Here is a 13,036-nt window from a genome sequence, read left to right as displayed (position 1 = left end):
GGATCTCTGAGAGTGTGTTCACAAGAATGAGCTTGCCAGGACTCCAGTGGCAATTAAGTTCCAAGTGAATGGAAGTGCAATGCTGTGCATGAGGTGGGTGGAGAGGAAAGTCAGGATGTCAGCAGGCCCTGAAGCTGTGCTGAGTTTCTGCAGCTCTATGGAAATATTTGTTATATCGAAGAAAACTTTCCAAATACATTTTCTGTCCCTGACTAAAGGCATTACAAGCCTGGTTCTGCCCAACTCTGTTTTTTTTACAATAAGATGTCATGGATAAAGTTGTGATATGTACAGCAGAGTTACAAGGGAAGTATACACAGAAAAATATTGAGAAAAAGAGATTTTTGTATTAGGGGTAACAGCAGACTCCTAACTGCTAGAAAGATGGAAACTCACAGGTTGAATCAGAAGGCCACCCAAGTTTACTCTCTGACTACAGACTATGCTCACAACAGCTTCTAACCAGTGTTTCTGTGTATCCAAACCTGGCCCATTTTGCCTGGTCGAGGCCAATTGTGAGCTACGTCCATCAGAGGGAGCCATTTCAGAGTGAGTGGACAGAAATCCATGAGTTTTATGTTAGAAAGTGCTGTGTGCTGTGTGCCAGGAGATGAGAAAGTGGCACACTAGCCAGTGCTTGGGAGCATATCTAATATCTATTCACCCTCTTTTTGTCCTGAATGAGATTCTCATTCCTCAATCACAATTTAGAGGGGCTAGGGTTACAGGACGATGTATTTTAAAGCGGTCTCCCTGTAGAGGACAAGCACCTGAATGCTCATCCAAGTTTCTCCACCTTGTCTCCTGAAGTTTAAAAATACCTGAGGATTTTACAGATGTATATGTGTGGTGAGCATGAGGAAACACCCACACACAAACCAATATTACTCGATTTGTACTTTTCCTGCCAAGAGTTTCAGAAATATCCTATCTAGTTAAAATGCAGACTGAGGAAGTGGGATAGAATACAATAAATGACCAACAATATGAAGACTGTTCATATGTATTATCTGTTCCTTTTGCTTTCCAACTAGGGGGTCTCAAACGAAACAAAAGAGATGGATCTTCACGGGACAGGTGCCAAACCTGTGCAATTCTTCGTCAAAAGGTGTGGAGGTTACAATTGTTTGTGATTTCAAGGGGAGGCTAGAGAAGTTCCTGGGAATGGAGTCCACTGAGGGTTCCTAAACCCATGGGAATTATACCCAGTTCAGAAACTCTCTGAGCTGAAACCAGCTCATAGTTGAGCAAATATTAAGGGGAAGAATTATATCAATTTGTCCAGCTGCTTTTCCTTTAAAGGCACCAGCTGGTGGGCTTTGCCTATGCTATATCCAGCAGGATTTAATAGTTTCCTTAAAGAAAGGGAAACATATTCCTAGTAAAAGCTAATTGTTAGCTGTTAACATAGTCTAGATAAAGCTGGAAATTCATGTCTCAAGGCCAAGACAAATAAATTCATCAGACATAGCAGTTGTGGGTGTGTCGTTATTCACAACAATTTGGAATCTCCTCATTAAGTCTCCTAATCTCTTGACATCTGTGATGATTTTCATCAGTACAGTCCATTAGCTATATATTTTCTGTGAAAAAACCATATCCTTTCAAGTTTCAAAAAGTGCAAAGATTGGGAAGCTGTAGAGTTGTAATGCTACAAATGGGAGAAGTCAACAGCTTCCCAGAATTTACCTGAGTAGTAGAACTGGATCTGGAAAGCAAAGAGGAAATCAGAAAAAGACATCAGGCAATCCACTGCATCATCCATCAGCACAATCCTATGACAAGATGAGAGAAACAGTTTAGCATCTACAAAAAAAACTGAAGTCTGTAACCAGGAACCTCAGACCCTGAGAAAGTGCAGGCAGGGAACTATGCACAACTGAGGATTGCTAGTGGCCCAATATAAGAAGTTAGGAGAGAGAAATGGGAACACCCATTGCTGCATGGATGTGGATGCCCTAATATCAACTGAAGGCAGCTTAAGAACCTGAAGCAAGGAGAAGATCCTGAATGTCAATCACACACTTCAGCTACAGTGTGAACACAGCAGTGAGACATTCAAAGCCTGGTGGACATGATGGAACAAACACTGGTACAAAAACTGCAAGGTTGGTTCACATGGTTATACAGAATTGTAGAATATCCTGAGTTGGAAAGGATAACAAGGATCATCAAAGTCCAGCTTCTGACTAAATGTGACTACAGACAGGACAGTTACACAACTAGTAAACTGGTGTAAGCAGACTGAGACTCATGCTATTCCTCTGTATATCAGACTTCATCAAACTGGGGCATATTTCAGATTCATAAAGGTCACAACAGTTGCAATTCACCATCTATACTCAAACAAACGCTACTTGACTACAGAGGAAATAACACTGCACCAACATTCAGCTTCCTAACTGCACTTTGTGAACATCCTATCCTCCCTTCCTGATAAAAGAATCAGTCTCTTTTCATATTAGGTTTATTATTTGACTATCAAGTCAAATTTCATGGCAACTGAAGACTTCCTGGGCCAGGGACAGTATTCTTTGTCCCTGCTAAGTTGTAGGTGCATGTAGGGAGCTACATGCATCCCTATTTTGAAGCACATTTCTTGAATATGGAAAATACCAGCCACAGGCCATAAACATGAAATGTAAGTGATAGCAAAGTCCAGCTCTTCCTTTAAGGGGAAAAAAACCTGTGGATTTCAGGGCAAAAATTAAAATAAAAACAATACTCCGGTCACTGCCACCACTACCTAAGGATAAAAAGGTCAGTCTCTGAAGTGGGGAAAATCAAATTCATCTAATCAATGACAGCTTAGACTGTAAAACAGAATACTCCAAAATGATGGGGAAAAACCTGGAGTATTAAGGCAATGCTAAAGAAAGGCAACTGGTATTTCTTTTCAAATGCATCTAGGTCTACTGAACCTGTACAGTCAGCATCCGGCATACTGTGCCATATGAGGATTGTCAGTTCATTACAGCCGAAGTATGGGTCCTCCAATAGGACCCTTTTGAACACAGGGCCAGATGCAATCTGCACACCAACTCCTACAGCATCAATTGTCTAAACACATTGCTGGAGAAACACTGTTCTGTCTCATGTAAAAGACTCCAGGGAGCTGTGTGGGAGGCTGACCTAGAAGAACATAGGATCTTGCAAGACTTCTCTGCCACTCAGACCAGTTCTGTTCACTGTGGCAAAATCAAACATGTAGAGCAGCTTGAATTAATTATCTCAAAGAAGAAAGACTGGGGCTAAGAGGGTCCCCAGGAGAAAAGCCAGTATTTAAAACAAAACCCTTTGAAGATGTCAAAGTGCTTCTGATTTATTTATTACATTCCAGAAGCCTCCTCTCCTCCTGTCTAAAGAAGCAGTAGCTTCAGTTCTTAATTCTCACTAATAAGCATGTTACTGAGATTGTCAGTGGCCACATCAAGGAAATGGCTTTGAAGCTGGCAGGCAGAGTATCTTCATCTCTCAGGCAAAACTGCTCAGCCACTGGCATTTCCAACCACTATTTAAGCACTGGAAATGCAATTGGCCACATCACTGATGAGCTGCACTCCCTCTTTTGAAATGATGGTCTGTCTCCCTGATACCCTCAAAGCACCAAAGCTTTCTTCTCAAAGATGCAGGAAAACAACAGTGGAGAGTGGCTTTACATATTTGTTATGCAGAGAGAAAATATTACATCACCTTCCTAACAAGAAACCCATTTCAGTTGTTAAATCTAAAACTCTGGTCAATGGCAGTGCTCTACAGCACTAAGTTCCAGCCTCTTTACTTAGAGGAGAGCATGAGAAACTACACAGCAGTATGAGAATTTGCTGGACAGTTTTTGCTGTTAAAGACAGCAAGGAGCCTCTGAGGAAGCCTGTACAGCACATATGTGACAGAGGAGCATCTAAATAGAAGCAGGTGCACTCTGGTGCTGGGTTACTGACTCCGCTTGGCCCAGGGGTTTGCACGCCGGAAATGTTGAGAAGTCTTTAAATCGAATACAATCATTTATGAGGAGATTGACTGCAGCTGGCAATTCCCCCACATAGCCAGCTGACTCAAGGAAGCTGAGAGAGCATCATATGCAACATATCTGCACCTCTTCCTTGAAATATCTGGCAAGAAAAACCTATCTATGGACTGTAACCTAGACAGCAGGACCAAAGTTGAGGACAAAATCTGAAAGTATGAACTACAACTCAAAAGAGTTCATCAGGTGTCTCATATTTCAAAGGAATTTTTTTTTTCTTGTCCAAATTAGACTTTAAATCCTGAGGCCACAGATGTATTTAAAAAGTTGGTAGTTGGCACTCAGTGAATAATGAAAATCAAGGAGGAACTTTGGAAAGGACTGAAGAAAAATGTCTACACTTGACGCATTCTGGTAGAGGGTATAGTGGTTTTTCAGGGTTCAAGTGGGTTTGGTTGGCAGGAAAGCCTTACTATTGTGCCAATGGGGAAATTTTATGGTCTCCTGATTGTGGTTAAAATCTCAGAAATCCAGACTAGACAGGATGTTCCCAGGACAAACTCTAGACCAGGCAAGTTGCAAGGACTTTTACCATTTTCTGCTACCATTAAAGACACAATCTGTCTTAAAAGCCAGGCTGGCTCAAATGAGTTTTCAGAGACTTAGTTTATTTACTGAGACATGGAGGCAAAAATAAGCAAAACATACAAAACAGTCTGCACTCTTAGGCAATCTTTTAACAACACAAGTACTGAATTGCAAGCCCCAGTTCCATTAGTACTGCTCAGTGCAACATGAGCTCACACACCAAATAAAACAGCATAGGAGCTGTGAACTATGGGGCTGTCACTACTCAAATGTGGGCAGTGAGTTCCTTGTGTTTCTCTTACAATAGAAAAATCAGTGCTCAGGTACAGATCTTAAAATCATGGCTAAAATCAAACCAGAAAAAAAATCCTTCATTTTCTGTCCTACAGTTTCAAGATTCAGAAAGCCAAAAGGTGTCTCTGAAGATCAAAGGTATCTCTGTAGATTAAAGTCTTTAATCTGCTAATGGCTATAACCATTTGAAAAAAAAATCCAAGAAATCTCACAGACACAGATATCCTAGTTCATTTTTTGGGTATGACTTCTGCACCAGGAACAGGAAAATAGAGCTCTCTGATGTCACATGAATAAAACCTATATTGTTGTAGCCTCCGTTCTAATGTTCCAACATATTCTGATCTTAGCTATTGTTTGTTATCAGAGCATAGCAACAGCTCCTGCATGAGTGGACTGCACCATGCTGTGAGATCATCTCAGTCATGCAGCACTAAGGCTACAGCTATGACTGCCCTCTTCCCAGCAGTACCAATGCAGGTCCTGCCTGTGTCACCGAATGTTGTGGCTACTCCCGCTGCTACTTTATTTAATTATTTTCCTAAGAAAATTATCAACAAAACTGTTGGGGGCGTGCAGACTGAAGAAGGAACAATGTCTCTAGGTTTGCATGTGATACTCATGTTTTGCAAAGAATAGGTCAACTGGTGCTGTAAGAAAGTCTGCAGAGCTCACCCTTCTAACAGGCAGAAACCAAAGAGGACAGTGGGAAGTATAGACCAGAAAAAGGACAAGAGAGTGAGCAACAGTTGTAAGCAAAGGGAAAATGGTTTAGAAATATGATAAGTTTTATTAAAATTGTTCAATTAGATTAGCTTGTTACAGAGCTAGCAATGTGCAAGTAAATCTCTAGCCAGACAAAAGTAGGAGTGAGGTCACCCCCACCTGAGTCTCTGTGCCTCTGACAGAGATCTCTTATCTCTCCAACACCTGCTCCCAAAGCCAGCTTGTCTGTCTCTATGACATGTGCACAACAGTGCAGCAGGCCCCTGAATGGGGCCTCTAGTTTACAGCAGCCTTGTGGACTAAATTCTTTGACACAAACATCACAACACGTGTAGATATGCTGAAGTCTCCTTTATTGCATGCACCATCACAAATTCCTGCTCAGTTCAGTTGGAATCCTATGAAATACACACCAGCACACAGGGCTGGTGCTTGTGTACCTCCATGAAAGGAAGTGGCAGATATATCTCTGCTACAGGGCTAGCGTTCTTTCTTAGTCTGGCACTGGGGGACAAGCAACTGAACAGATGTGCGTACTTATTACATTTTCCATATCAGATAGTTAATAATCAGCTGCCTGGGCTGGACTGGAATTAGCAAGCACCATCAGTAAAATACTCCATATCACATTATCAATGCCCTGAGCCAACTATCAGCTTTTTGCCTTGTCTAGATTAAAATAAAATTTCAAACAGATTAGCTGCCATGTTCTTACCAAACATATTTTAAAACACTGGCAATCTTTCAGAGGTTAGTGTGTTTAAATGTGATCAACCATAGAAGCTGGGGCAAGGGGGAATGTTTAGAATGGTAAACACTATTTGAAATCGAGTTTAAAAAACTTGTCAGTTAAAAACATATTGGCTAACATTCTTTTAAAGCCAACTCATCTGAACATAGAGCAAACAGCAGCATTCTGCATTGATATTTCAGTCTTTGTATATCTTAAATATATACTGTTTCACACTGCTAGAGAAACACCCTGTTGTTAACCTCAAAAGATGGTGTCTCTTCCCCAAAACCTTAAAAGCTGAAGGTCCCTGTTCCTACTTTTACCCACAGGTCTAGTGCCTAAGTCCATGCATGTGGGACTATTTTTGCCTTTAAAGAGAGAATGAGGACTCACCTTGCTGCTTTCTGAGTGAGTTCCATTGGGAAGTCAGGGCAGAGCAACTGCAGCAGGCAGTGGTATTCCTGTGTTGTCAGCAAATCTGCAGGAAAAGAGAGGTGAGAACATTGTAATTCTTTTATAGGCTGTTCCCTCCCCTTGCTTCCCCTCTAGGAAAAAAGCCTCCTATTCCCTTTACTCCCAATTCAAGTAGTCTGAGTATTAAAGACAATATAACTGTTCCCTAGACTTTCAGAGCTGGGCTCTGTAGATGGAGTTTCCAGCACATCTGAAAGAGGCCTGATGAAGGGGGTCTCTGCAGAGAAACAGGCTCCTGCAGAGAAACTGGTAATAGGTAGTGAGTGATTCAGTGTGAAAAAGGGGTAACCAAAACAGGGCAGTTTCAAGTGAGAACACAGTTTGGTTTGACTTGAATATAACCATGTGGAAAAAGGAATAATTTCAAAGTTGCTTAAATTTGCTGAAATTCACTGGCATGGTGACATTCCCTACAATACACTTGAAAATTATCCACAGAACATCTGGCAGCAGTAACAAAGGCAAACAAGGTTTTTGGGATGTGTATGGAAGGCTACAGAGTATAAACCACAGACGTTATTACTTTGGCATTCAGTAAGGCAGCTGGATGGTCTCTTTTGGAATAATGTGTACAAATCTGGTCACTGTATTATAGGAAGCACAGAACTAAGATCCAAAAAACACAAGAAAACCAATCAAGTTATTCATGTTTTAGAGAGAAGCTTTGTGGAAGACTGGTCAAGAAGGAACTCTGTGGCTCAGCAGAAGGAGTCTAAAAGAAGTGACTCTTAGGGAAGTTTATAGGATCCCAAGGGAGTGGAAACATCCTGATGTCAAAAAGCCTTACATGATTGTATGTTCACAGTCCAAAAGGCTGTGGACTGGAGTTAAGAAGAGGACTAGCTGAACAACAGCAATTTTGCAGTACTTCTATATACAGAAGAATGCAAAGTATGGAAGAAAGAGCCAGCGGTGGAAATAAAGCCAAGCAGTAGTCAGGAGGGGATCTCAAGGGCACTGGCAGTGGGACTGAGGTACAGAGCATAAGTTCTTTTGCCACAAACACGTTAGTCTTCATTAGACTCTTATCCAAATAATTAACTTTGTTTCAGATGACAGCCACAACTTAGAATCACAGAATCAGCAAGGTCCAATCATTAACCAGCACTGCCAAATCCACCATTGAACCATATCCCTAAGCATCACATCTACATGAACACTTCCAAGGATGGTGATTCCATCACTTCCCTGAGAGGGAAGGGGAGTGGGGGAAGGCATTCCAGTGCTTGACCACACTTTCAGGGAAGAAATTTTTCCTAATATCCAATCTAAACTTTCCCTGGTGCAACTGGAGGCCATTTTCTCTAACCTCGTAACTTGGAAGGAGAGACTGACCCCCCATCTCTCTACAACCTCTTTTCGGGTAAATGTAGAGAGCAGTAAGGTTTCCCCTGAGCCTCCTTTTCTCCAGGCTGAACAACACCAGCACCCTCAGCTATTTCTCCTAAGACTTGTGCTCCAGACCCTTCACCAGCTCCATTGCCCCTCTCTGGACATGCTCCAGCACCTCAATGGCTTTCTTGCAGTGAGAGGCCCAAAACTGGATGCAGGGTTCAAAGTGTGGCCTCACCAGTGCTGAGTACAGGGGGACAATCACTGCCCTGGTCCTGCTGGTCACACTATTGCTGATACAGGCCAGGATGCCATTGGCCCTCTTGGCTACCTGGGCTGCCATTCAGAAAGACCTCAACAGGTTGAAGAGATGGGCAGAGAGGAACCAACTGAAATTTTTAAAAGGCAAGTGTAGGGTCCTGCCCCTGGGAAAGAACAACCCCATGCACCAGCACAGGCTGAGGGCTGACCTGCTGGAAAGCAACTCTTTGGAGAAGGACCTGGAGGTCCTGATGGATAACAAGCTGTCCTTGAGCCAGCAATGCCCTTGTGGCCAAGAAGGCCAATGGTATCCTCGGGTGTACTAGGAAGAGCATTGTCAGCAGGTCCAGGGAGGTGATCCTGCCCCTCTACTCAGCCCTGGTGAAGCCACATGAGGAGCACTGTGTCCAGTTCTGAGATCCTCAGGACAAGAGAGACATGGACCTCCTCGACCAGGTCCAGTGGAGGGTTACGAAGGTTATTAAGGGTCTGCAGAATCTCTCTTACAAGCACAGGCTAAGTGACTTGGGCCTGCTCACCTTGAGAAGAGACAACTGAGAGGGAACCTCATCAATGTCTATCAGTATCTGAAGGGAGGGTGTCAGGAGGATGGAGCCAGGCTCTTTTTGAAGGTGCCAAGCAGTAGCACAAGAAGCAATAGGCGGAAACAGATGCACAGGAATTTCCACATGGATACGAGGAAGAACTTCTTTCCTGTGGGAGTGACCATGCACTAGGTTGTCCAACAAGGTTGTGGAGTCTCTCTCACTGGAGATACTCAAGAACCATCTGGATGCAATCCTGTGTCATGTGCCCCGGGATGAACTTACTCAAGCAGCAAGGTCGGACCAAATGACCCACTGTGATCAGTGACCCATTCTGTGATTCTGTGATTTTCCACAGCCCAGCACAGGAAGCAGGTTACATGAAAACAAAGAACCTGGGCATATAAAAGCTTTGTTGAAACAGACGCTTTCTCATAAGTGAATAGGATAGTATGGACCTCTTACTCTTCAAGGTTTCTAAATCTAGCTTTGAATAATGCTGGTCAATAGATTTCTGATCTTTGCTAAAAAGTCTAGATGTTGGTCTGAAGGAATCACACCAATTGGAAACTTTATGCAATACTCAATTTCCATTTTTTATTTGCTTAAATTAAAATTCCTATTTGTGCATCCTTACCCCTCTTGCTTGTTATTATTTTTTCTTTCATTTGTCAACAGACCATTATAATAACCCTTTCTTCATACTGTATCTTATTCAATCTACTTAACAGATAACTATATTTATCTAAAGTTAAATCTCTTTACCTTACCCTCTACTTCTTTCCCTACTTAGTCTAGTTATATCTGTTCCTCTGCTTTGATCCCCTTTAGATTTCCACAGTGTGGTGTCCGGCAGCATACAAAGCATCCTTCATGCACTCAGAACAGACAGGCTCTAGGAGGATAATCAGCCTGCTTTAATCAGCTAAGGCCCTTTTCAATAATTTTGGGTTTTAGTCTCTTTTCTCCCTGAAGGTGAAGGAGTTTGAGGCTGTTTTTTGTTTTGTTTTTTTTTTTTTTAAGGATGAGGTTTCCAAAGAAAGTTGCACTTTTTTCTCAGTCCCTGTCTGATTAATAGACAAAAGCAGCTTGAGAAGGTAACTAGGCCCTAAGAGAGCATTAGTTTTGAGGCATAAATAGAGATCTCTCATTTGTCAGAAATAACATATTCCAAAAACTTATAATAATTCATGCTGTCTTTTTCTTCTCTCTCTTCTTACCAAATCACAGCATCATCCTTACTCCTCTACCATAAACCAAAACAATATAGAGTAAAAGCAGAAGTCTGCTTAGAAGGAATTTGGGGAAGGGTGGCAGAAATCCTCTCCAAACCAGAACATTAGAGAATGAAGTTTGTTGTCAATAAAAGTGGAATTAATTACAGTTTCAATCTTTGGGCAAATGGTCAATTTAGACTAGAAACTGCCCATAATGTTGAAGTGGTGCAGAGAAGTTCCTGCTCCAAAGAAACACTTTGTTTCTAATGCCTGGAGAAATGGCACCAAATTATTCAGTGAAGTACACAGGCAGACTTTTTTAGGCTATAACACAACTCAGCCTGTAGACACCCCAGGCGCCTGAACAACAAATCATACCAATTTTTCAGACTATAGTTGGGTACCTTTTATACAGGAAGTGGGATCACCACAGACCTAAGGAGGTGTCTTCAGTTTGCTGTGATCACTGTTTTCCTATCCCCTACAGCAAGGTCAGTGAAGACCATGCAGAAAATTACATTTGCCCATGTACCACACTGTCTGCCAAGAGCTGCTGGGAATAAACAAGGGCAGTTTTGGTGCATGACCACGTTGCTCCTTCCTGTCTCCAGGCCACAGCTGAGTAAATAGAGCTCAATGTTGCATGATGAAGAAAGAAAGAAAAGAAGGAAGGTACAGTCAGAGTGAGTGAAAACTAGAATCCACAACTGCCACTTTGGTTGCTACCACAAATTACTGCATCTCAAGTTCCAGTAACAAATGAAGCAAATCATGGAGTGTTTAAATCTGACCCCACAGCACAGGGCAGTGAGATACACACACTCTACCGTGCCCTTGCAGTGGAACAAACTTGCTCATAACCATATGCTTAAGGATGGAGATTGCAGTCTCCATGTTAATCATGTTCATTTACAGCTGAACTAACACTTCATTCTTCTACTAAAAAAGAGGTAATAACAAATTCCAAACTCATTTTAAAACAACACCTCACTAAGAAGGAGCATAACAGGAAGTACTTTGACCATTCAGCATAATTTCTGCTCTACTAGACCTCAAATTCTTGCCTAGCTTGTACTGCTACTGAGACCAGGCCACTAGCAAATTCCTAACCCTTTCATACAGATTGGATTCTCCTGTGAGTAGTTTATTGTCTTTTAGTGCCTGAGGCAGACTGTTTCTCATGTTTCAGAGATACAGAGGAGAAAGAATTTTGTCCATGTGATACAGTCTAAGAAGGTACCATTTTCTGGATAAAAATGGCCTACCTTGAGAAACATGGAGGCAGCTGCTTTGTACTTCCCTGGCTTTTAAAGCACATATTAAAGCTGTTTCTGAATGTGGCTAACAGATGGCACACAACCTGGAGTGATGCAAACTCCAGGAATACTAAATGATGTGTTAATGCTGCTGTCAGTGTTGTGCGTGAAGTGCAGACACACCTGAATTATCTTAAAACCAGTTATCTTCCATGGTGACATAGCCTAGACATAGAAGCCTACAGCTCAGTGAAGGCTGTAAAATCTACCCAGGAAGCCAATAAATATTTAGGACTTAGCCTGAATTGCAGTCATTGCTGCCGTATCTAGGCTGCTTTCAACACAAGAAGTAGCTATCTACAATGTTGTCACAACATTGTGACAGCTATAAAAATGCCCAAAGTAGTAGGAGAATATTTACTGCAGCTGGTGTATGAAATCTGCCCCAAAATGTCACATTATTAGCTTCCCAGAAACACAAGGACTTTCTTGATGAATATACATTAAAGTTCCCTATTCCCATATTTTTTATGGACAACCAGTATCCAAGCAGACTGGAGCCCTAAGCAATGCAGCTGTCCCCTCTGAATTATGGTAGGACACACAATTTCCACAGGTTGTTTTTCTACTACAGTCATGAAGTCATTAAAGAGTCATAAAGGCATAGAGCTGTAAATCAGTCTCCTGCAAATATAACAGAGAATAGCCTAATTTCTTTTTTTTTTTTAAGAGTTGGAATAGTCTTTGCTGGCCTTTAGTTTTTCAGTGCTTCTGGTGTAAGTACGACATATTTAGGATTCTCTCTATATCCATGAAGGATTGCAACTTTGTAGAAAACAACAAAAAAACTAAAAGCCCCCCAAATAAAAATCTACATGTTCTCATGCTGTCTACAGGAACTACAATTTTACAAAAAAGTGAACATAAACATGAGTATTGATAATACTGCAACTTCATGAGTATCATCTGGCTAGTAGGCTAAACCCTGCACATGCCTTGTTCACAGGATACCTATGGCCTAATTTCCTCCATATATCTACTGCTAATAACAATCAAAAAGCCAAGAATTCTAGGGAAATTAATCCATGAATAGGACTGAGCATATTCATCTAAGACATGTACAGTAGGATTCATTTTGCTCTTGAAATGTACAGACAGCTTCTACAATCATTAAATCTTAGTCCAAAGAGTGTAGGAAAATCAGAAGAAAACTGAAAGACCCACTTGTTACTTCTAAGCAATGGGAAAATGCTCTAAAAGCCAAAGATTGATACCAGGTTAGATAAAAAAAACACTTATTTTTTAAAGGAAGATTTTCTAGTGAATATTTTAAAGAGGATAATGGTAAAATCTATATCATGGATAAACATAAGAACCTGATCTTTACATGGAGTCTTGGGCATAAGTAGCCTTTAATACTGTGGCTTTGTACCTGGTCTGGCTCAATCTCATTATATACTAGCATATATTATTTCTATATTTTATACATTTTATAAATTACTAGCATGTATTTTCTTATTTTAACAACTGGATGCATTAATTCTGTCTTCTTGTTGATGAAGTTCAACATGCACCTAAGCCAATCTAAACTTTTACTCCTGCTGAAAGGGACAGGCTCACTCTTTCTCCTTTCCCATCACTTG

The 13,036-nt window shown here is 41.3% G+C and overlaps 1 protein-coding gene across 3 annotated transcripts in view; it reads right to left on the bottom strand.

The window, feature by feature from the left end:
* The window catches only part of CSTPP1 (centriolar satellite-associated tubulin polyglutamylase complex regulator 1), a 78,694-nt gene that overhangs the window by 7,830 nt on the left and 57,828 nt on the right, over positions 1-13,036 (bottom strand). For all 3 annotated transcript variants that reach the window (XM_053944568.1, XM_053944569.1, XM_053944570.1), the window contains 2 exons: positions 6,702-6,786; positions 1,690-1,775 (listed from right to left, as the gene is read on the bottom strand). In XM_053944568.1, the coding sequence (XP_053800543.1) occupies positions 1,690-1,775; positions 6,702-6,786 (171 nt within the window). The remainder of the gene's footprint in view (positions 1-1,689; positions 1,776-6,701; positions 6,787-13,036) is intronic.

The sequence above is a fragment of the Vidua chalybeata genome, chromosome 6, assembly GCF_026979565.1.
Source record: "Vidua chalybeata isolate OUT-0048 chromosome 6, bVidCha1 merged haplotype, whole genome shotgun sequence".
In the NCBI taxonomy this organism is placed as follows: Eukaryota; Metazoa; Chordata; class Aves; order Passeriformes; family Viduidae; genus Vidua; species Vidua chalybeata.
The sequence above is the reverse complement of the archived record's forward strand: the minus strand, read 5'-3'. Positions and strand labels throughout refer to the sequence as shown.